This window comes from Schistocerca gregaria, chromosome 5 (genome assembly GCF_023897955.1).
Source record: "Schistocerca gregaria isolate iqSchGreg1 chromosome 5, iqSchGreg1.2, whole genome shotgun sequence".
Lineage (NCBI taxonomy): Eukaryota > Metazoa > Arthropoda > Insecta > Orthoptera > Acrididae > Schistocerca > Schistocerca gregaria.
In genome coordinates, this window is record NC_064924.1 from 244115284 (window position 1) to 244139508 (window position 24225).

At 40.2% G+C, this 24225-nt stretch overlaps 1 protein-coding gene across 1 annotated transcript in view; it reads left to right on the forward strand.

Annotated features, from left to right (window-relative positions):
* LOC126272964 (coiled-coil domain-containing protein 25) overlaps window positions 1-24225 on the forward strand; it is a 54947-nt gene that overhangs the window by 20667 nt on the left and 10055 nt on the right. Inside the window, exons 4-5 of the mRNA XM_049976292.1 lie at window positions 13359-13538; window positions 19821-20023. Coding sequence (XP_049832249.1) covers window positions 13359-13538; window positions 19821-20023 — 383 coding nt within the window. The remainder of the gene's footprint in view (window positions 1-13358; window positions 13539-19820; window positions 20024-24225) is intronic.

Consider the following 24225-nt stretch of genomic DNA (forward strand, 5'->3'; position numbering starts at 1 on the left):
GAGTAAAATTTGCAGCGGAGTACAATTTGCAGCGATTCAAGCAAACTGGTGCTTGAAATGGAGGACATCATACTGGGAAGAGCAATTCATATGTGTACAGAGTAAATGTCAGAGGACTCGTGCAGCCTTCAATTCACTAAGAAGAAAATAGTACATGAGAAAATCCAACTCTTGTCTCACCAGTGCAATGATACCTTTGTGAACAAGGTTTAAAAGGGTACATAGTGGCCAAAAACTTTTATTATGCAAACAAAATAAGGTAAACTGATTGCAGTGGGCAGAGCATCTGAAAAACCGGAGTCTGCAGTCTGAGGTGTAATTCATGGACAAATCTGAGTTTGACGTATTTGGAAGCCATCATCTAATGTTTGTTCATTGACTGCTTGGAGAATGTATGAGAGTCAGTGTGTGATGGCCAAGGTGAAGCATTGTGGAGGGTCAGTCATAGTGTGGGGATGTTTTGTAGATGATAATTAGTAATACAGTGAGAATTAATGGAACATAAAGAAGGAAGGATATCACATGATACTGATCAACAATGCAGTTACATCAGGCAAGAGACTTAATGGTCCTGGGTTTGTTCTGCAGCAGGATAGTGATCCCAAACATTCCTCTAAACAATGCTCAGAGGGAACATCAGTAGGAAAGAGAAATGTTGGAAACTGGAGAATATGATTTGGCCAAGTCAGTCATTTGACATAAATCCCATTGAACTCTTATGCGGTGAACTTGATTGGGGGGGGGGGGGGGGTCAGAAAATTGAAGCCATGTAATACTGAATATCTATGTAATGATTTACAGACTTGTTGAACTACAGTATCTGCAGAAACAGTACAAAATCTTATCTCCAGAATGTCAAGAGTTGGTGTAGCTGTTCTGAGGGCAAAGAGTGGATACTTGTGAAGAGACTAAGGTCCAAGCAGTATAGTATTGTACGGAATGATAGAGAGAAAATATTTATTTTGTTCGTCTACTTAGTTTATACAATGTGTTCATACATTGAAATAAAGTATATATTTTTTGTTGTCTGTAATTGAAAACTTTTGCCTAGTAATGTAATTAGCAGTTTCCGTGGACAAGAATAAATTTACTTAGAAATTACTCAGCAGGTGTACAACACAATGTGCACGAAAAGTTTTATATACACAGTATGGATACTAGCATCCAATAGGTTAGTAATTACTCATGGTGCTCCGATCTTTGAACATAGGGATGGGAATTTGTCTCGGTCAAGCATTATGAGAAAAGTAGCGAAATTCTCAGGAGTCTTGTAAAACCACTAGGGAAATGTTGAACTGTGCTATCCTCTGTTGCTTGAGTCTGCAAATCAACATAGTGTTAGTGTAAATACCATTCCGAAGGAGGGTAGTGAATGAATAAGCTTTTGATTGATATCTCAAACACTAGAGATATTTGTGCCTCAATGTTTGTTTTACATTGAACATAGTCACACTCAGCGGGTCAACTTCAGATTGGAAACGGTGATTCATTGTATACCCTGCCATACATTGTTAGGTGGAAACATTATCTTCCCAGAAGGCAGTCGTACTAAGGACACTGCCATAAATACTATAATATGGTCCGTGTACAGAAGAGCTAAATACACTTTAGTCTACTGGTTTAATTATGTTGAAATTTTTGTGACATCTATTGGAACCCAACGCTAATAGGAAACATTTTGCAAATGAAAGTAATAATGAAGCCACTTTCAGAAGCTTAGGGCAAAACATTTACAACGTAATTATTGAAAAATGTGTGTGAATTATTTCAAGTAGTACTTTTGCAGAAAGAACAAGATATGTTTTTATGTTGATGCTTAGTATGACAATGTACACTGTTTTTGTTTATCATGCCTGTGTTTGCAAACACAACTTGCAGTTCAGAATTTCCAAACCTCTGTGTATATTGACATTATTGCAGTAATACCCCCCACCCACCCACCCACACACACAACTTTCAGTGTCAAATTGCCTTTGTGATAGAACACATTTTTAGCCATACATGTTCAGTCGATGATGGCTTGACAATTTCACCGTAGGAACCCTTTATAAAAAATAAAACTAAATAAACCCTACCAAATTCTTGAGTGAGTCTAAATTTGACAGTCGCTGAGACATGTCTAAATTGGATAATAGTTTACAATTTTATTTTATTCGGCATTTGTTTTGTGTTGTTCAAATACAACAACATCTACAATCTCTGTTGCGCATTCTTGTTAACACAGTAATTCAGCTCCTACACAAGCTCCAAAGTCAAAAGAATGTAAGTGTCAAACTACATTTTACACTTATTGTACAAGAAGCTAGAGCAGAAATAGGTGAGAAAGGAAGCAGTACCATAAGGTGGATGCATACCACGCTTTTGGTGACACAGTTAAAAGGTTCTGTTCGTAATGAACGTTAATAAATACTTTCACCCCACAGAAAATGAGTGACATATTTTTCTCATTATTCGTAGTGGCAGTAGTAACCCACAGAGAAGTGGAACTATTACTTTGCCGTGAAATATTTCAGGGTTCAAAGGACACATCATACATGTTATATTTCTGCTTTTGAAAATAATAATTACAGTAACAAGTAAGACAGTTTTTGCATGGAAATATTCCTTTAAGTATTATCAGTATCTGCTACAAGTATTATGTGTAGCGGAGCTCTTACACCAAAACAACTCAAATGAAATGTCCAAATTTTCGTCATTTGTTGTTTGGCACTGCTGGACCACCAGATTGTATGTATTTTATTAGTTATGAATAGAAGACTATACCTCCATTTATGGCTCAGCCTATTGGGCTGAATGAAAATCATCTGAGCCTGTTGCCATCAGACTCTGATGCCTTGCTTTATGACAAACACATTGAGAAGTACTCAAGTGGATTTAGACATGCAGTATCATTTTCCATTCCTACTTACACAGTGTTCTACTTACGATGAGGTAAAATTATAGTGAGATTTAGTTTTAAAAAGAGTTTAAATCTTTGAAGGGAACTCTTCGTTGCTGCTTGGAGAATAATCAAATAATCATACTAAAAGTATAGAAAAGAGTTAACTGCAATTGTGTAGAATTGTTATTAATGTATCTATCAGTGACCACTCAAAAAAAAAAAAAAAAAAAAAAAAAAAAGTGCTATAGTGCGATTTTTTACTTTGGCTGTTCTGACATTAGTGTTCACTTTGGTTTTGATTGTGTATTACACTACTACATGCAACCCTATTCTAAGAGTACTTCTTAAGAAGCTCACAAAACAGGTTTACTACAAAAATAAGAGGCACGGAATAATGATTCATAATTTAATAGCTAGTTAATCCATGTTCCGTGTACTATTTGCACCATTTTATAGGAATAATAGAAAGTCAGTTTACAGACAATGGTTTTTGTGTTTATAACTACATGTTATCTATTTTCAGATTACTATATGACATAGTAGCTTGAATTTAATGTAAAGTAATGTATTTGTTCCTGGCATAACAGTAGTTGCTGGTGAAACACACTTAAATTTAACACCAAAAGCAAAAAAAAAAATCTTTTATCCTACATATGCTGACTAGTTTCTAAGTAAAAAATCATATATAGAGCTGTAGGAGTTGTCCTTATAAATGATTACAGTTTAAATTTGAAATTTGTTTTGCAAATTATGAGATATTGCATGTTGTTGGACAAGTGGTCAAGCATTTCTGGAGCTACATAACCCTTCTGAGCGAGTGGTAATTTAAGTAGTGAGTAATGATAGTAATTTTTTCTGGTGTTCTGGCTTTGAAAACCCCTGAAGATGGCTAAGTGTCTGGAAAATTGGAAGTTCTTGGGGAAATAGAATGTATTGGAAAATTCTTGGGATTTTTGGAAGACTGGGGGAATTCCTGAGAATGCATGATTGTAGTTCAACTGATTGTTGATGGAACGAGGTTATGGATCACGCTAAGATTCTGCTTAGGAAACAGTTGATTGCGAAGTCACATAAAAATGTGAAGAAATTCATTGAATTGTTGTAATGTCGTGATCACGTTGAGGTTACTGTGACACAGGATGTATGGAAAAAAAGTGTTATACACAAAACATATCAGTTTTAGTAAAAGCTCAAAATGAGAGCAGAATGAATCCAAGGGGAAAAAATCAAAGATTTGAAGCAGTTGAAAATTATAATCAGTCACAGAAAAGAAAATATGTTAGAAAATGCTACATGCAAAATTAAATTACTATAATCATTATTATGATACAAGATATGACTGCTTTGCAGGAGCTGTTTTCTTGTGAGCTGGTGACAGGGTTTTTAAGAAATATTGGTATTTGATTTAGATATATGGAAAAGTGCGTAAAGTAATAAATTCTCTTCTTGATGAATACTATGACATTATGCTTATTCTTCTGAATTAACTTTCAACTGAAGCAAACAAACCTGAACAGTAAAATAATGCAGATAGTATTTCTATTATGATGTGAAGGATGATTATACTGAGAAATTTTAAATTTATCTGCAGTAACAGTGTTAGAAAACATTACAACTGACAATTATTTCTTAAACAACAAAAGTAATCAGTTTGTATATAACTTGTTTTCAGTCATAGGTGAACTTCGAATAATCGCTACTAAGTGACATGATAACTAAAAAAACCTTGAAAACCAGCCAAGTAAGACTTGCTACCACACAAAAAATTTCTCTCACATAAAAAAATTAAGGCAAATTTGGAATTTCAGCCTGGAAAAACTTTGAAGATTTGCAGGGGAATATTTTGATGAAACAAACCTCTATCATTGAACAGTTCTTTTCAAACTTTTGACAGATTACTTATTAGGAATTTCACTAGCAAAGACTCAGTTAGAACATTTAACTATTTTTTATACGATGACTGTGGACAACCTCATATATTATTCCCACTGTTTACTTTTGTGATTTATGTCCAAACAATCCTGTTGTCGTCGTCATTTTTCTGCAATTGATACTCTTATTCTGTGTGATGAGCCACGGCTGAATGTTGTGCTATAGTACTATGCTGGTTGAGGTATGTTAAGTGGAAGGTCATTCACAAGTAATTAGAGTGGACCCAAAGTGAGCTGTGTAATTTGTAAATTTCCGGTAGTCACTAAAATTTGAATCCTTCATCACAGTTTTGTTTCATTTTGCTAGCTATGTTTCAAACCATGTGTTCGTAATACAGTTGCTTTGTACTATTCACACAATTTGTAGGTGGTGATGTTTTGTTATTAAATAATTTTAATATTTTGTGAGTGCGCGTGTATATGGCATTGCAAGTAGAACAATCATTTTGGAAGCCAATCATGATGTACCAAGTAAATTGTTTATGCTTAGTTATAAAATTAAGGCTCTGTAGATCACACACACATTACTTTCTCAGATATTTAAGTCAGCAAGGAAACTGAGTGGTAATTGACTAAGTTTTTCTGATACTATTTTTATGAAAGTCATATTTGGAAAAATCCCCCACATTAGTGTTGCATTTCATGTATCACTAGGGATGTGACTTAGTAAATTAGTTCAACTCAATAATTATGTTAAAAATTCCATTGACACTTAGTGATCTTTAGATTTATGATTTGTTTCAAAAAAATATGTCAGTGCATGTAGTTAATCAGATTTTCGTAGGATGATATTTTCAGTGTACTCCTTTCTTGTCCAACTGTACTACTTGAGTTGCCATTTACAAAATACTTTGAATTTGTGTTATATCAGTCACTGGTTACTAACATTGACACAGATTATTGAGAAATTCGTTGAATCTCACTGGTATCTCTTTTCTCCATAAGCCTCATCAAAATCTTCTTGTATCCTATTCTTAAAATATTGTATCTTGGTATCACTGATAAACATGAGTATTTTCCATGGACATGTCTCAAAGTTGTATACTATTTGTATGTAAAACTGCTCTAAAATGTCAGTAAATGTAGAAATATGGCTCAATAACAATTCACTATTGGGACATGATTCCACAATACAACTCATAGATTATGCCATATGAATGGGGAAACAGATTAAGTGCCAGAATCTTAGTTTCCAAGTTTTATAGAATGTTTGTCTCTTTCACCAGACACTTCAGATTGCCATGTAATTGTATATACACTGTCTGACAATAAAGAGAAGTGCCCCCCCCCCCCCCCCCCCCCTTGCGAGTCCAGGGGTTAGAATAAGCCTGAGGTATTCCTGCCTGTCGTAAGAGGCGACTAAAAGGAGTCTCTCACGTTTCACCCTTTATGTGATGATCCCCTGTCGGGTTTGACCTCCATCTTCCTAAAATTTCTTGAAGAGCGAGCCAATTGTGGAAGGGCACCTTACATAGTACATCGTGTCCATCGGGCATTGAGATCTGTAGCCCACTTTCTCGTCAACGCATTGCAGTCCCAGTTCTGCTCATTCTACATCTCTCGGGGTGAGGACGCCTTCCTGGGTGCATTTTCCACCATGCGCTATGCAGTGTCGCTTTCTGTGCCGATGATGACCATGGACTTCTTAGCACCTCATATCCAGCATGGTAGGCAGTCCGTTGTGGTGGGGCCGCCGTGTACCCTTTTGGTTGTAGCCCCTGACAACACAGGAATTTCTCTGCTGATAACTGCGCCATTAACTCCCCACATATGCTATGGAGTAGATGTCCATCTCCCTGGGGCATTGGGACTCCTGGCAATGGCCATCCTGCCATGTGGCCCTTGCTGCGTGTTGGGAGGGGCCCGGGTTGGAATAAGTGGCCAGCAGTCTGTAAGCGGGCAAAGTCTAACTTCAATGCTAAGAAATATGACTCCAAATCATTCCCCTCCCTGGCCACACCGTGGGAGTAATGCCGGGCTAAGGATGGCAGTGAAGCTTATTCGCCCCGGTACCTCGTATGTACGAGAGTTGAGAGGGAATCTTTCATGTCCATGAAGCCTCAGTTTTTGTGGAGCATTTGGAGGACAAGTTTGGAGAGGTGGAGGGCTTGTCCAAAATGTGCTCTGGGACAGTCTTGATAAAAACAGCATCCTCTGCTCAGTCATGGGCGTTACTCACTTGTGACAAGTTGGGGGATGTTTCTGTTACTACCACACCCCATAAGAGCTTAAATATGGTAAAGGGTATTATATTCCACAGGGACCGCCTTTTGCAGTCTGACGATGAGCTGCGCGAAGTGTTCATTTCATCCGGCACGTCCGTCGGGGTCCGAGGGATAATCAGGTTGCCACCAGTGCCTTCATCTTGGCCTTTGAGGGTGACACATTGCCCGAGAGGGTTAAGGTGATGGTCTACCGCTGTGACGTCAAGCCATATATCCCTCCCCCAATGTGGTGCTTTAAGTTCTGGAAGTTTGGCCATATGTCTTCCCACTGTACATCCAGCGTTACATGTTGAGATTGTGGGCATCCATCACATCCCAATACTTCATGTGCCCCACCTCCAATCTGTGTCAGCTGCGGCGAGCATCATTCACCTTGCTCGCCAGGCTGCAGGATTTTACAGAAAGAGGGGAAAACCATGGAATATAAGACCCTGGACAGACTGACCTACACTCAGGCTATGAGGTAATTTGAGCACTTACATTCTGTGGCTATGACCTTCCCTTACGCCGCCGCTATGAGAACAGTTGTCGCCGTATCCAGTTCCCCGCTTTCCTGTTGCCTCTCAGAAGCAGAAGTCTACACCTGCTCCCTTGGTGGGGGGCACTTCCCTTCCTGTTCCTCCCGCACCACTTACTTCGGGGGGCAACCCCCCCCCCCCCCCCCCCCCAAACCTTTGGGGTTATAAGTACCCACTTCTGAGCCGGAGAAGCGTAAGTCATCTTCGGTTCCTCTCGCTAGGGAGGGGTCCCTTGGGTCACTCCCTCCCCAGATTTCTGCTAATGGGAAATATAACACCCAACCAGTGGCTGAAGAGCCCAAAAGCAGCTGGTTGTAAGGCTTCACGCTCATCCTCAGTCCCGGAGACTGAATCAGTGAAGTCCTCCCAGCCAGGGAAATCCAAGAAGCAGTGAGAGAAATCCAAAAAGAAGGTCCCCAAGACCAAGGGAATTGCGGTGGCACACACACCACCGTTACCTACAAGCTCTGTGTCTGCAGATGAGGTGGAGCTTTTGGTGTCCGCTGAGGACCTGGATCTCTCCGGATCCTGAGGCACAATGGATATAGATTGCTCAAGCAAAAAGTCAGTGGCAGCAGGTGACGTGAGGCGTAAATTGCCTCATTGAATGTTCCGTGCCTTCCCAGTCTCATGATGATATCATCCTCCAGTGGAATTGCGGCAGTTTTTTTCCACCGCCTGGCTGAGCTATGGCAACTGTTAAGCTTTACACCTGCTTTCATCATTGCCCTCCAGGAAACCCGGTTCCTGGCAGTGCAGACCCCTGTCCCCCGCAGCTATAAGGGATACTACAGAAACCATAGTGACTGCAGCTGGAGTTTACGTTTATGTCCTAAACTCAGTCTGTAGTGAAACTGTGGCTCTTCAAACCCCTCTTGAAACTGTGGCTGAGAGAATAACTACGACGCAGGAAATAACTGCCTGCAATGTATATCTTCCTCCAGATGGTGCAGTATCCCTGAATGTATTAACTGCACTGATTGATCAACTCCCTAAACCTTTCCTACTTTTGGGAGATTTTAACTCCCATAACTCCTTGTGGGGTGGCACCATGCTTACTGGCAGAGGCAGAGATGTCGAAACTTTACTGTCTCAGTTCAACCTCTGCCTCTTAAATACTGGGGCCACCACACACATTTCAGTGTGGCTCATGGTAGTTACTCGGCTATTGATTTATCAATTTGCAGCCCAGGACTTCCCATCAATACATTGGAGAGCACTTGATGACCTGTGTGGTAGTGACCAGTTCCCCATCTTCCTGTCTCTGCCCCGGTGTCAGGCCCATGGACAACTGCCCAGATGGGCTTTAAACAAGATGGACTGGGAAACTTTCATCTCTGCTATCACCATTGAATCTACCCCACATGGTAACAATGATGTGATGGTTGAGCAGGTGATTACAACAATCATTTCTGTGGCAGAAAACACGATCCCTCGCTCTTTAGGGTGCCTCCTGCGAAAGGCAGTGCCTTGGTGGCCGCCGGAAGTCGCTGAAGCAATTAAGGAGTGTCGGCGAGCTCTACAGCGGCATAAGCGGCACCCTTCCCTGGAGCACCTCATAGCCCGTAAACGGCTCCGTGCATGCCTTCACCAACTTATCAAACAACAGAAGCAGGAATGTTGGGAGAGATATGTCTCAACCATTAGGTGCCAAGTCTGGACAAAGATCAAACGTGTTTTCAGGAACCAGATCTCAACAGGTGTTCCCAGTGTTACCATCAGTGGCGTGCTATGTACCGATACAAATCAAATTTCCGAGCACTTTCCTGAGCACTATGCGCGAACCTCTGTTTTGGAGAATTACCTCCCAGCCTTTCCCACCCTCAAACGGTGGCTGGAAGGGAAAGTCCTCTTGTTTACTCAGTGAATCCTGTAACGCCCCACTTACAGAGTGGGAGCTCCTCAGTGCCCTTTGCAAATTGCCCCGACACAGCTCCTGGGCCAGATCGGATCCACAGTCAGATGATTAAACACCCTCATCTGACTAGAAGTGACATCTCCTCGTCATCTTCAACTGGATATGGTGCAATGGTGTCTTTCCTTCGCAATTTCGGGAGAGCTCAGACCTGGTAAAAAACCGCTTGATGTGGATAGCTATCGGCCCATCAGCCTCACCAACATTCTTTGCAAGCTGCTGGAACGTATAGTGTGTTGGCAGTTAGGTTGGGTCCTGGAGTCACGTGGCCTATTGGCTCCATGTCAGGGCGGCTTCCGCCAGCGTTGCTCTACCACTGATAATCTTGTGTCCCTCGAGTCTGCCATCCGAACAGCCTTTACCAGACACCAACGTATGGTTGCCATCTTTTTTGATTTAAGAAAAGCGTATGACACAACCTGGCGACATCATACCCTTGCCACATTATACGAGTGGGGTCTCTGAGGCTTGTTTCCGATTTTTATCCAAAATTTCCTGTCGCTTCATACTTTTTGTGTCCAGATTGGTACCTCCCATAGTTTCCCCCATATCCAGGACAATGGGGATCTGCAGGGCTTTGTATTGAGTGTATCTCTATTTTTAGTGGCCATTAACAGTCTAGCAGCAGCTGTAGGGCCGTCCGTCTCACCCTCTCTGTACGCAGACAACTTCTGCATTTCGGACTGCTTTACCAGTAGTGTGTTTGCTGAGTGGTGCCTGCGGGAAGCAATCCACAAGGTGCAGTAATGGACTCTAGCCCACAGTTTCCAATTTTCGGTTGCAAAGTCATGTGTTATGCACTTCTGTTGGCGTCGTACTGTTAATCCAGAACCAGAACTTTACCTTCATGATGATCCACTCACTGTAGTGGAGACATATCGATTCTTAGGACTGGTTTATGGCACCCGATTGACTTGGTTTCCTCACCTTTGTCAGCTTAAGCAGAAGTGCTGGCAGCACCTCAGTGCCTTCCACTGCCTGAGCAACACCAACTGCTGCAGCAGCTCTGCAGAGCCTTTGTTCAATTCCGCCTTGACTGTGGGAGTCCGGTTTATGGTTCAGCAGCGCCTTCAGCATTGCGTTTACTCAACCCAGTGCACCACTGTGGCATTTGTCTAGCGACAGGAGCTTTTAGGACGAGTCTGGTGACCAGTGTCCTTGTGGAGGCCGGAGTACCTCCATTGCAGGTTAGGCGTGCACTACTGCTGGCCAGTTACATTGCACACGTTCGTAGATCTCCTGCGCATCCGAATCACCTTCTCCTTTTCCCACCCAAGACAGTTCATCTCCCGCACTGAAGACCCAGGTCTGGGCTTCAAATTGCAGTTCGTGTCTGATCCCTTCGTTCCGAACCGGAGTCCTTGCCTTTACCACCGATACCTGAGGTCCATTCACTTACACCTCCATGGTGTACACCTACGCTGCAGCTTTGCCCTAAGGGCTCAGTTAACTCCACAGTTCTCTGCTGCCACTTCCTCTCGATTCTTGACATGTACTGAGACCACAAAGTGGTTTACACTGACGACTCGGTAGCTGATGCTCATGTTGGCTCCACATATGTCCATGGAGGACATATTGAACAGCATTCTTGCCAGCTGGCTGCAGTGTTTCACTGACGAGCTGGTGGCTATATCTTCTGCTCTTGAGCACATCTGTTCATGCCCTGGGGAGTTGTTTCTTTTGTGTACTGGCTCCTTGAGCAGCCTACAAGCTATCGACCAGTGCTACCATCGTAATCCTTTTGTAGCGACTATCCAGGAGTCCATCTATGCCCTGGAATGGTCCAGTCATTCAGTGGTGTTTGTCCAGAGCCCAGGCTACGTCGGAGCCCCAGGCATCGGGCTTGTTGACAGGCTGGCCAAACAAGCTATGCAGAAACCGCTTATGGAGATTGCCTTCTCTGCAACTGACCTGCGTTCAGGTTTTGCAGCTTCCGGAGATGAAATGGCTTAAACTCAGCACAGACAACAAACTGTGTGCAATTAAGGAGACTACGTATGTGTGGCAGTCCTCCAGTGCAGGGCCTGTCGCAGGGATTCGGTGGTTCTCTGCTGAATCCGCATTGGCCATGCTTGGGTGATAGACGGCTACCTCCTGTGCCATGATGACCCAGCTCAGTGTCAATGTGGCGCCAGGCTGACAATGGCCCATACCTTGGTGAACTGTCCTTCTTTGGCTGCCCTGCGATGGAGTCTTCAGTTACTGGACTAGTAGCCATTAATTTTAGCTGACATCGCCTCATTGGCTAATTTAGTTTTACGTTTTATACATGACGGTGGGTGTTATCATTCTATATGAGTTTTAGCGCATGTTCTGTCTCCCTCTATGTTCTCCACTCTTATGCTTTAGTATGGATGTTTTAATGTGTCGCAGAGTGGCTGGCTTATGCTTTTTATTCTCGTGGTTAGCCAGCCACGGTCATCTGCTCTCTTGTTTTTACCCCTTCTACCTGTTTCTTGCTTAACTCTGTGGTTTTCATTTCGTTTTTTGTCCATAGTAGTGTTGGTTATTTTGGTGCCGTTCTTCTGGTTCTTCCTTTCTCCCGTTATTGTGCTGTATGTCTTCTTTTTTTCTTCTTTTCCTTGTGTAATTATTTTACTGGGAACATGGATCTGATGACCTCGCAGTTTGGTCCCTTCCCCTTCTTTTTTAAACCAACCAACAAGCCACACAGAAACATCATCAGATGTGAGTGTAACTTCGTGGAGGTGTGGATATCACAGAGATGCCAAACACTGGTGTGATATAGTCTTTTCACCATCTGACAGAGTTTCACTGAACTCTCATTTTGAATCTCCCATTTGGCTGGCTGGTCAGATTGTGCAATATCCATATTTGTGGGGCATTCAGATGCGACAGTGGCCCGATGTTGGGCTACATGAGAATGTGAGGGCACGCATACTCACGTCAAGATATGGATCAGCTGTGTCTTGACTGCTGCAAGGGAGGATATTGTGCACTAAGTACATCATAACCTCTTCACTTCTGTACCTGCCATCCAAGAACAAGTTATGGCCTCGCTGTAACATTCTGTGTCATTCTGCACCATTGACTGGAGACTAGCAACAGCAGGACTAGAGAATTACCATCCCACACATAGGTTGCCACTGCACAAATGGCTGCATTTAGAATGCCGTGTCATAAAGAAAAGCCTACTGATGAATAGGCTCACATTGTGTTCAATGATGAAGTGATTCTCGACTACCCTTGGTGACCATTGTCTGTGAATAAGGCATGCTCCGTGGAAAGGTTCCATTCTCCCAGTTTTTTGGAGAGGCATGCCAGTGTTAATACTAATAAGTGGGCTCATACTTGCAAGTTCTTAGTAAATTTTACTTGATTTTGTAATCACCAAAATAACATCACATACTCTCTCAACCTGTGTTTAATTTCATTTCTTGTGCCTCTTCTTGGTGCTTCACTTTTCTTGTCAGGCAGTGTGGTTTTTAAACATAAATAATTGCAATTAAGCAAAGTGGGTTACTATTAAATTTTTTGTGTACTGAACAAGTGGAAGAATGGTTATTATTGTTTTATAAAGTGTTTCTGTTTCTATTAATTATGTATTGTGAAATTCCAGCTGTATTTACAGTCCAGTTATTTAAAGAACCATGTTGGCTGATTATGTGCAATATGATGCATAATAACATTAGCTCATTGAAATTCAGTTGAATTCAGGTACTTACGAATTTAGTTTGTAATTTTATGTTCAGGTATATACCAGTGTTCGAAATTACTTCCTGCTGGTTTATTATTTATTGTGATTTTAAAAATTGTACTCCCTAAACATGTAACTTTGATTGTTATTTCTTCTGTAATAAACATAATTGCATTTATATTCTCTGTAATACCTAAAACATAACTTCTATCTTTTCAACAATGTTCCAGGGTCAGACTCTAGATGATATACCAACTTCAGTTTTAGAAGATGCAGCACAACTTGTGAAAGCTAACAGCATCCAGGGCAATAAACTTAACGATGTAGATGTTGTGTACACAATGTGGTCCAACTTGAAAAAAACAGATAGCATGGAAGTTGGTCAAGTTGGATTTCATCGAGATAAAGAGGTAAAATATTTTACCTTTTTTCTTTTCTTTTGTAAATTTTTTTTATGGAGTGCATTATTCTTCATAAAGTTGTTGGGGATAGTCACAGCTTCTTAAAGTGGTAAGCAACTAGTACTACATGAACAAATGTGGGATATCTTCTCTGGAATACATGTTTACATTGGCTGTAAAGCAAAAGGCAGTGATCTTGATTATAGATGTTTCCAGTCTCTGGGGAAAGATGTAACAGATTCATGTATGCTGCGCAGCTGTTATGAATTGATAACACTGCAGTTAACAATCCTAGACATCTCCACACGTCCTGCCTCTGTTCAAGAATCCTGTTGTAACTGGCGAATTTTAGTGTTTGTCACTTTTTGTCCTCTGGAGTTTTTTAATAGGTTTTTGGGTAATTGCCAACTCTTCATTATAATTTAAAACTTTAACAAATGGGGAGAAAAGGAAGGCACCCCACCATAAGAACCTATATTTATGGCATAACCTTCAAGGAAAGAAAAAAGAAAGTCCTTTGCATGCTTTACTCATTCATATGAAACACAAGAATGAATGGCATACAATGAGCACAAAGGTAAATTCTTTAAGTATACTAATCATTCGCAACATCTAAGAATTTTACTCCCATACACAAATTGTTTGTCCATAATAACCCTTCAGATTAACCTATTGTTTGTGATCCTGACTGAGAAGAAAGGGAGAAGGCAGGGTTATATATTTCCCAGTAACGAAGGAAGTGAGGATTGGAGATCACAGGAAATTCAGAACTTCATGTGAATGAGTGTGGCTTGTTCTGACAAGCTTCTGTTTATGATATAGGTTAGAATTCACTCAAGTGAAGTAAAAAAATTTCCTGTTTTTTTATAATTGATAAAGTACATTTCTTGTTACATTACAGGTTGGTTATCACATTACAGTTTTCTGGCAACTGTAAAAGATACAAGGAATGCTTTTTGCAAAAAGCTTGTGTAACGGAAAGTGTGCCAGCAAAAAATATTGCATTTGTTTAATTATGGCATTTATGAAAACATGCAAAAGCTCCAATACAAAGACCTGAAGTTGCCTGCAGGCTGCATACAACAAAAGTAAACCATTAGCAATAGCAAATCGAAAGCACACTGGAAGTACCCCCCTTTTGTGTGTGCACGTGCTATTGCTGTGTAGTGCACATGCACAGAATTACGTGAGATTGGAACTGCTGTCTGTTATCGCGTGAGCATAATGTGTTTCCTATTCTCTTAAGCCCCACCTTTTCTATACCCAGATGGCAGCAACATTAGACCTGTTTCATACTTGGCGGATTGTCGTGTAATACCCCCTTAAGAAATTTTTATGTTGCGTTGGTGGATGCTGTTACTGTTTTTGATAGCATGTTGTTGCAGTCGAGATGTTCGGTTGTCACACACAGTTCACATTTTTTACTTTGTACTTTCCTGTGCACATATTTGTTTTTGTGATGTTTTTAGTCAAATAACACCACGCCATGAAAAAGTGGAATGAATATCACAACTTCCTAAGCAAGTTGCTCTTCAAGTGGGCTAGTAAAAGGTTAGCAACTGAATATGATTTTATTACAGTAGTTTATCTTGAAAACTACACTTCACATAAAATTTGGATTTTGTCATTGGAATGTTGCTGAGGAGTCGCTATTGAGAGAATTTATTTGTAACATTACTAGCAACTGAACATTAGCTCTCTCAATTTTTTCATCTATACTTACAAGCAGAGATCCCCAGTGGTGGGATCTACATTTTGGAACAAAATGTACGGTGATATAGGTTAAGATCTCAGATATCACACCCTGCAACCATTCACCTTGGTGAGCTCTTGTATGGCAGTAATTGATGAAAAAAATTTGAAATTTTGTGAGATGTTGAATAATGTTAAAAAAGTTGTATTAAATGGTCGGGTTGGGTGATTGAATGAATAGGATGTGGGTGTATCATGGTGGAACTTGCGGGTTCGAATTTTGTCAGGTGCATTAAATTTTTTATTTTTAAATCTTTATGAAAATGACTTTGATTATTATTTTATTCAATTAACCAGTTAAATGTATTTCTATACCTTTGTCACATCATTTTAACCACCATATGAAAGTTTAATTTTTTTTAAAATATATAATTCTTTTTCCACTTTGAATTTTTGTGAATGTGATTTTGATTGTATATATCTATAATAATATTCAGTTATTGAAAATTTCAATCTGTCTGTTAAACAACAATAGATGAAATAATCTATTTATATTGACTGTGCAATGATGTGAAAAACTTTTTTTTTCTTTTTTTTAACTGTAGGTGCAGTCATTTTTTGCATGATAAATATCATAGAAATGTTTAAAACATAACCTAAATTTCTACTGCAGTATGGACAAAATAACACAGGCGAAGATTTAAATGAAAGAAGAGGCTATAAGCAAAACGAAATTCAAGCAAAATGAGGAATAGATATAATTAATGCAATGAACTGGGTGAAAAAGTAGAATGATAAAAACAATAGAAATAATATTAAAATGAATATATAAAATTAATTAAAAATACATGACCAAAGGTTTCAAGTGGAAAAATAACAATAGTAAGAAAAATGAGAGCAAATGGTGAAGTTGATGTTATGATTAAAATGATGTGACAGAGGAAAGGAAATAAAAAGTTATTTTTAGATCAGTTAATTGAATAAAAATGATGAGCAAAGTCAGTTTGATAGAGATTTAAAAATATAAAAAGTAAATGCAACTGATGAGATCTGAACGCACAACCTCCTGCATGTGAAGCTCTCACCCTATCCATTACATCACACAGCCTGTCTATGCAATACAACTTTTTTAAAACTATTTAGCATCATGCAAAATTCTGATTTTTTTTTTTTTTTTTTCTATTGCTCACAAGTGAGGACACATCAGAATGAATGGCTGCAGTGTGTGATGTCGGAGATTTTAACCTGTGTAAATATATAAAGGGTTTCAAAAATTCGATCTCATCACTGGGACCTCTCCTTGTTAGTGACTGTACTCATTTGAAAATGTTTAAGGTATGCTTAACGATACTCTACCTTATTCATGTCATAAAATTGTAGTAATGCCTTTATATCGTTCAATGTTAGTAGAGCATTGTTCTTATGTAAAAATTTACACATAATGTGGATTTAATGTTCAAAAAACATTATACTAATTAAAACATATATGACATGGAGAAAGCTCTCTCTCAACTTTTTAATGTTATAGTGCTCCTTATCAGCTTTGTTAGGATATCATTTGTATGTTGTGTGACTATGTTAGTCATAAAGTGTTCTTTTTGTTGCTAATGGGAAACCAAATACATTGCATATGGTGTAGTTGTGGTGAAGACTCGCATGCGGGAGGACGACTGTTCAATCCTGCACCTGGCCATCCTGATTTAGGGTTTTTTTTTTTTTTTTTTTTTATTATTTCCCTAAATAGCTCCAAGCAAATGCTGGGATGTTTCCTTTAAAAGGGCATGGCTGACTTCCTTCGCCACCCTTCCATAATCTGATGAGACCGATGACCTCGCTGTTCGATCTCTTCTCCAAACAACCCCCAGCCCCCCTCTACAGTATCTTCTTCTTCTGTGGTGAAGAGCAGAAAAGTGTTGAATGGTAGTTACAGACAACAGTAGCTAAATGATAGCATACTTCCTGGAAACCATGTCTGGGTCTTGCATTAAATAAATATGCAAAGAATGAATGTTTTTTTTCTGCTGATTGAATAACAGTCTTATCTTTTTATTTTTAAGAGTTGAAGGGGAGGGAAATATATAAAAAAGGGCAGAGATAATTCTCCTTCGAATTTCACTTGGACCTTGGAAAATGAAATCTGGAATCTGTGGCTTTGGGAAAGTTAAGCATCCGTGTCTTTTCGGAATGAACTAAAATTATTTCAGCTGTAGATTATTGGAATATTTTGTACATTTTTCCAGAGTTTATTTCTCAAGTTGGCCCTGAATAGTTCTATAGATGTTGAGGAGGTGATCTAACCCAAGAACCCTGTAATTTATTGTTCAAACAGTACATACACATGGATGGCAAGGTGCAATACAATTAGTAATACACAAGTGGTCAGCACAGCCTTGCACTCTGACCTAAATATTCATTAGTTTCATCAGGTCATGCAGCCAGCAGGCTGTGCAGGCAGCTGCTGTCTTTAGCAGGCTGGGTGGCCTCTAGTGGCTGAATCACGTGTAATCTTCACTTGTGAACTATGAAGTGGCACACACACAAAATTGGTAGTTACAGCAAGAAGTGACACAAAGAAGTTAATCTGAACCTATGTTATATTAAAAACAAAGATTCCAAGACTTACCAAGCGGGAAAGCGCCAGTAGACAGACACAATAAAATAACACACAAACACACACACAAAATTTCTAGCTTTCGCAACCAACGGTTGCTTCTTCAGGAAAGAGGGAAGGAGAGGGAAAGACGAAAGGATGTGGGTTTTAAGGGATAGGGTAAGGAGTCATTCCAATCCCGGGAGCGGAAAGACTTACCTTAGGGGAATGTAAATAAAATTTAATGGGGTCGTTGTAGGGATGTTGTGAGGTTGACATGGTATTAGAAGGTGGAAAGGGTAATATGAGGTTAAAGTGAAAATAAATAGAAATATATATAGGGAGAGATAAAGGTGTAAAAAAAGTCGAAAAAGTGTTGGTTTGAGATGAGCTATGTTGATCCTGTGCTGAACTTAGGTTGGTGAACAACAATGGGTGCAAAGGTTAGGTAGTTGTGTTGTCTCCAAAACACGTTAAAGGGTGGGAAAATTCAGGAAAATTTCGAAAAAAAATTTTTGATAAAAAATTCGAAAAAAATACGTGTAAATGTATTCAAAGGACTGGTTATGTACTGGCAGGTTATGAAAATGAGGCTAACAGTTGTTTGACAAAGAAATAATAACGTTTAAACCTGTGGGAAGCTGCTAAAAAATGATCGGTTATGTGGGAAAAACGGGAATGGAAATAAAACGAAAGTTGTTGGAAATAGCTTTGATGGTTGTTTAATGAGTGAAAGGAACTGAAGCTGTGAAATAGTATTCACGAGTTTACACGAAATGTTTGTAAACTTGGAACAGTGGATTTTATAGCAGTGATAATGTTGAAAGCGTTAAAGTTTTTAGGTTATGGTTTCGAGGTAAATTACGTATTACTGAGTATAATTAGGCAGGATAAAATGTATGGTAGATTACGGAAAAAGGGAAGATGAATACAAAGTGAAACTACTTGTACAAACAAAAAGAGAAAGTAAGATGATAGAAAAGATTTCGAAATGCAACAGAGACAATAAAAAACGTAATTGTTGGGTTCAAATTAATGATGTAAATAAAATAGAAAGAAACTTCCACATGGGAAAAATATATTGAAAACAAAGATTCCAAGACTTACCAAGCGGGAAAGCACCGGTAGACAGGCACAATAAAGTAACACACAAATACACACACAAAATTTCTAGCTTTCGCAACCAACGGTTGCTTCTTCAGGAAAGAGGGAAGGAGAGGGAAAGACGAAAGGATGTGGGTTTTAAGGGAGAGGGTAAGGAGTCATTCCAATCCCGGGAGTGGACTCCTTAACCTCTCCCTTAAAACCCACATCCTTTTCTCTTTCCCTCTCCTTCCCTCTTTCCTGAAGAAGCAACCGTTGGTTGCGAAAGCTAGAAATTTTGTGTGTGTGTTTGTGTGTTATTTTATGGTGCCTGTCTACCGGCACTTTCCCGCTTGGTAAGTCTTGGAATCTTTGTTTTTAATATATTTTTCCCATGTGGAAGTTTCTTTCTATTTAATGAACCTATGTTATGTTGTAACACTTTTTATTATAGAACTGTGCTCATTTAATCATGACACTAATTTTACGTTGTTATTGAACTACCTTTGCAAGACTAGTGGAATATTGTTTGTTTGATGGTACATTTTGTATCAGACACTGAAACTGGGAGTTTCATCCTGGCAGCCCATTGGTTTTTTTTCCTTATGCCAATATCTTGTGCAGTAAAAAATGCAATATTACTCTACGATTCAAATTGCATGTTAAATAGTAGGCCATGAAGTAACAGTTCAGGTAAAGTATTTCACATATTGGAGGAAGATACCAGCATGCTTCTTCCAATAGAACCATGCACGTGTGTCCAAACAAAGTGTAGAGTTTTGTGGACTACAGCACTTAGAAAAAGTTTTGTAGCACTTATTTCCATTTTAGTACTAGTGCTTTTTCTGTTTGTATTTGTAATGAACAGTAGTATTATTGGAGACAGTGGAGTTATAAAAACATTGTTTGTATTATTTGCTCATCAGGTACGAAAAATTCGAGTGGCAAAACGAAACAATGAAATTGTGAATCGATTAAACAAAACAAAACGTGAAGAGCATCCAGATTTGCAAGCAGAACGTGAACAAAGGGATCGTAAAGAACGGGAAGACAAAAAGAGGTTACTTCGTGAGCAACGTGAGAGAGAGAAGGAAGAAGAGAGAAGAAAGAAAGAAGAAGCTGAACTGAGGTATATTACAGCAAGAATGTAAATTTTATCCTGCCGTTGGCATATTTTGTAATGTAGATACCAAATATTCTTTTAATAAGTAGGAGAGTGACAGAGTATATCATGAATTCAAAAAGTAAATTTGCTTGGTGAGAGGATATTGTTTATATACGCTGCTGAGTCAAAACATGACAATACAGTACAGCAGAAGTTCTGTGTGACATGGATTTGACTAGTCTGTGGTAACTTTCTGGAGGTACAGGACACCAAATGTACACACAAAGGACACACAATTCCTGTGATTTGTGAGTGCAGAGCTGACTTCTGATAGTGATCCAAATGTGTTTCATCATGTTCAGACGAGCTGAATTTGGTCGTTAACTCATCAGCTTATGTACATTGCCATGCTCCTCAAACCGATATGCTACGATTCTGGCCTTGTGACTCAAACAGTTATCCTGCTGGAAGGTACCACTTCAGACGGAGTATATATCAGGCATGAAAGGGCGCAGATGGTCTGTAATAATATTGCAGTAATATGTGATGGTGCCTTTCATTACTACCACAAGTCCCACAGAAGATGAATGTCCCCCGTAGCATAATACTACTCCCACCAGCTTGCTTCGATGGTGCCGTTTATGTTTCAAGCAGCTGATCTGCTGGATGAGTCATATCTGGACACTAGCATTGTCCTGGTGTAATAAGAAATGTGATGCATCCTACCGGAGACTCTCTTCTGTAGTTCCATGGTCCTATCTCGGTGATCTGTGCTAACTATCTGTGTAATTGACAGTATCATTGGGTCAGCATAGGAACACACAGGGTTGTCTTCTGCAGATCTCAGTGCTGAACAAAGTGTGCTGAATGCAGTGCCGTGAAACAGTTGAGTCTGGCTCAGCGCAGTTGTCAGTGTTCAGTGCTTGTTCTGCTTCACAGAATGGGCAGTCCTCTTTATTTCCACATTCTGTAATGACGTGAGGTGTGGATGTCCAGTACCTTATCACCATCTTTCAACCACTTTCCATTGATGATTACATCAAAAACAGCAGACCAGCTCTATAATTTCAGAGATGCTCATTCCCAGTCACAGATCTATGAAGATCTGTCCTTTGTCATATAGTAGAGGGATAGAGTCAACTAGAGGCACGTAACAAGACAGGAAGTATCCTTCACTAGTGTTTCAACAGTCGCATCATTGTGCCCAGAAATGAGGAACTCCTTCCAAATTAGTAGTCCTCAGCCTACCCAACTTATGCTATATCCTAGTCCATCACCATACCTCCATCCAACTCCTTGCCACAAGAGTCATATCTTTGTGGAAGATGCAGGTGCAAAACTTGTCCGATACATCCACTCAGCATACCCTAATCCAGTCCTGTCACAGGTTTATCCTTTCCCATCAGATGCATGGCCACCTGTGAAAGCAGTCATGTCATATATCAGTTCTGGTGCAATTCGTGAACGGCATTTTATGTTCGTAACATCAGCTGTACAACTGGTAGAGCTGCCTACAGAACAAGCTGCTGAGCACAATATGCTTGATTTCAGTGGCTATTTCACAACCTGTGCCGTGTGGATCCTTTCCCAAGACATCTGCTTTTCTTACCTACATAGATGAGAGTTGTCCTTACAGCAAATCATTTGTTCCTGTAATCCTTCTTTCCACTGCTAGCCCCCTGCCTCACACCTTTACTGAATTCATCCTGCAACCATACCCTCTTCCTTGCGGTCTACCGTTTCTCCATTCTGTCACCTCCTTCCAATCCACTCCTCCCCATCATCGTTATGTGCAGTTACCCATGTTGCATTACTATTCTGCACACCTTGCTGCTTTGCCCTCCTGCTGTCAATGAATGAACTCACCTCCCGCCCACTGTCTGCTGCTGCTAAAAACCCTGTAAAAGACAATATCATGCGGCACGAAGTGTTACTTGTGGCGTTCCTTCGGCCCCAGATGCGGAGTAGGGTAGAGCAAGTGGAACAGTGTCCTATGGCGGCAGCCGTGAAGCAATTCCAACAGTGTCGGTCCATTTTGTGGGTGCAAACAATATGAGGCAAGAAAAAGTTGCAACGCTTGGTCCCTGGTGTGTGCAGAGCGGAGTTCGGCCATCTGTTGCTTGAAGGTTCTGACAAAATGTTTCGCTTCGCTGTTTGACTGTGGATGGAATAGTGTGCTAGTTAGATGCTGAATGCCATTGTGTTCACAGAATGTTTCAAATTCATTTGATGTGAACTGAGGGCTGTTGTTTGACACTACTACTTCAGGCAAACCTGCTAGGCAATAAATTGATGACAACATCTGAATTCTGCTATGTGATGCTGTCGAGTTATTTGGCACAGCAAACAGAAACTTGCTACATGACTCAACCACAATCAGTCAACAAGTGTTCCAAAAAAAAGGTCCCTCATAGTCTACGTGCACACGTTGCCATTGCAATTGTGGCATAGGCCAAGCAGAGAATTTTTATGGTGGAGTGGAGTGATTTTCTGCACATGCATGACGCTGTGATGTCATCTGTTCTATTTGGGCTTCCATACCTTGCCAAGTACAGTGTCGACGCGCTGACTGTTTTGTACGTACAATCCCCCAGTGTCCTTGGTGATGCAACTCCAACACTTCTTTTTGCAAACCTTTAGGGATCAATACATGTGACCGACCACTGTCATTTTGAACAAGAATCACACCTTTCTGTACAGCGAGGCAATGCTGACATAACAATGTATCGGCCCACTTCATGGTTCTTTATGCTATTCACTGAGTGAGACCAAGATTTGCGAATGTACTGGAGCAAAAAGTTCAAATCAGAATCAGCTTCCGGGGCCTGTGAGATTTTCTTATAGTTAGGCAGAAAAGATTAAAACAGTTCAGAATCCCGAGCATCGATGTGACAAGATGCAGCAGAAGCGTCAAAGTCTGTCATGGCCAATCGGTAGACGTGAAAGCGCGTCCGCATTATCGTGTTGAACTGTTGCTTGATACAAAATCTCTTACTGGTATTGAGACAACAACAAAGCCCGTCTTTGCAATTTTTGGGCAGTTCATATAGGAACCGGTTTCGTCAGATGAAACAAGGACTGCAAGTAGAATTACCTGCTATACAAATAGCGGTGGAATTTAGTGATACCATGAGGTCAGCGCGACAGAATGTCAATCCTAAGGGCCCGGGTTCGATTTCTGGCTGGGTCAGAGATTTTCTCCGCTTAGGGGTTGGGTGTTGTGTTGTCCTAATCATCATCATTTCATCCCCATCGATGCGCAATTTGTTGAAGTGGCATCAAATCAAAAGACTTGCACCCGGCGAACGGTCTACCCGACAGGAGGCCCTAGTCACACAACATTCATTCAGTTTCACCATACACAATAGCCAAAGCCTCTTTCTCAATTTGTGAATAGTTACACTGAGCTTTGGACAACACTTTGATGCGAAAGCAATAGGTCTGTCCTTATCACCAATTCTGTGCAAAAGCATTGCACCGATTCTGTAAGGTGAAGCATCAACTTTTAATAGAATTGGTTTGTTAGGATCAAAGTGAACTAAGCATCTATCACTGAGCAATGCATCTTTAAATTTTTGATAAGCTATTTGGCACTCATCTGTCCAAACAAAGGCAACATTCCTGCAGCACAATGGATCTGTGATTTGCGCAGCATTCAGTATGAACCGAATATAGCAGTTAATTTTTCCTAATACTGACTGCAGTTCTGTAATATTGTGAGGAATTGGCAAATCACGTATGGCTAGCAAATGTGACTGTAGAGGATTTACACCATGACTGTTTATGATGTGACCAAGACACTGCAACTGAGGCTTAAAAAAATCATACTTGTCCAGTCGACACTTCAGTCCTGCATAAGATAACACATGAAACAAAGCACGTAAATTTGCAATATGTTCTTCAGGTGTACGAGATGCTACTACAATATCATCCAAATAGTTTGCACTTTGCAGTCAGCTGTTCCACATACCATTGGAAAATGGCGGGTGCAAAAGCACTGCCAAAAGGCAAACACAAATATTTAAACAATTCCAAATGCGTATTTACTACACACACTTTTTGAGATTCTTCATTGAGTGGCATTTGAAGATACATGTCGTGCAAATCAATTTTTGAAAAGTTGCGTCCAGCACCTAATTTGTCCATGAGATTCTCCGGGCATAGCAATTGATAAGTATCAATGACAGTTTGTGGGTTGAGTGTAGACTTAAAGTCAACACAGAGGT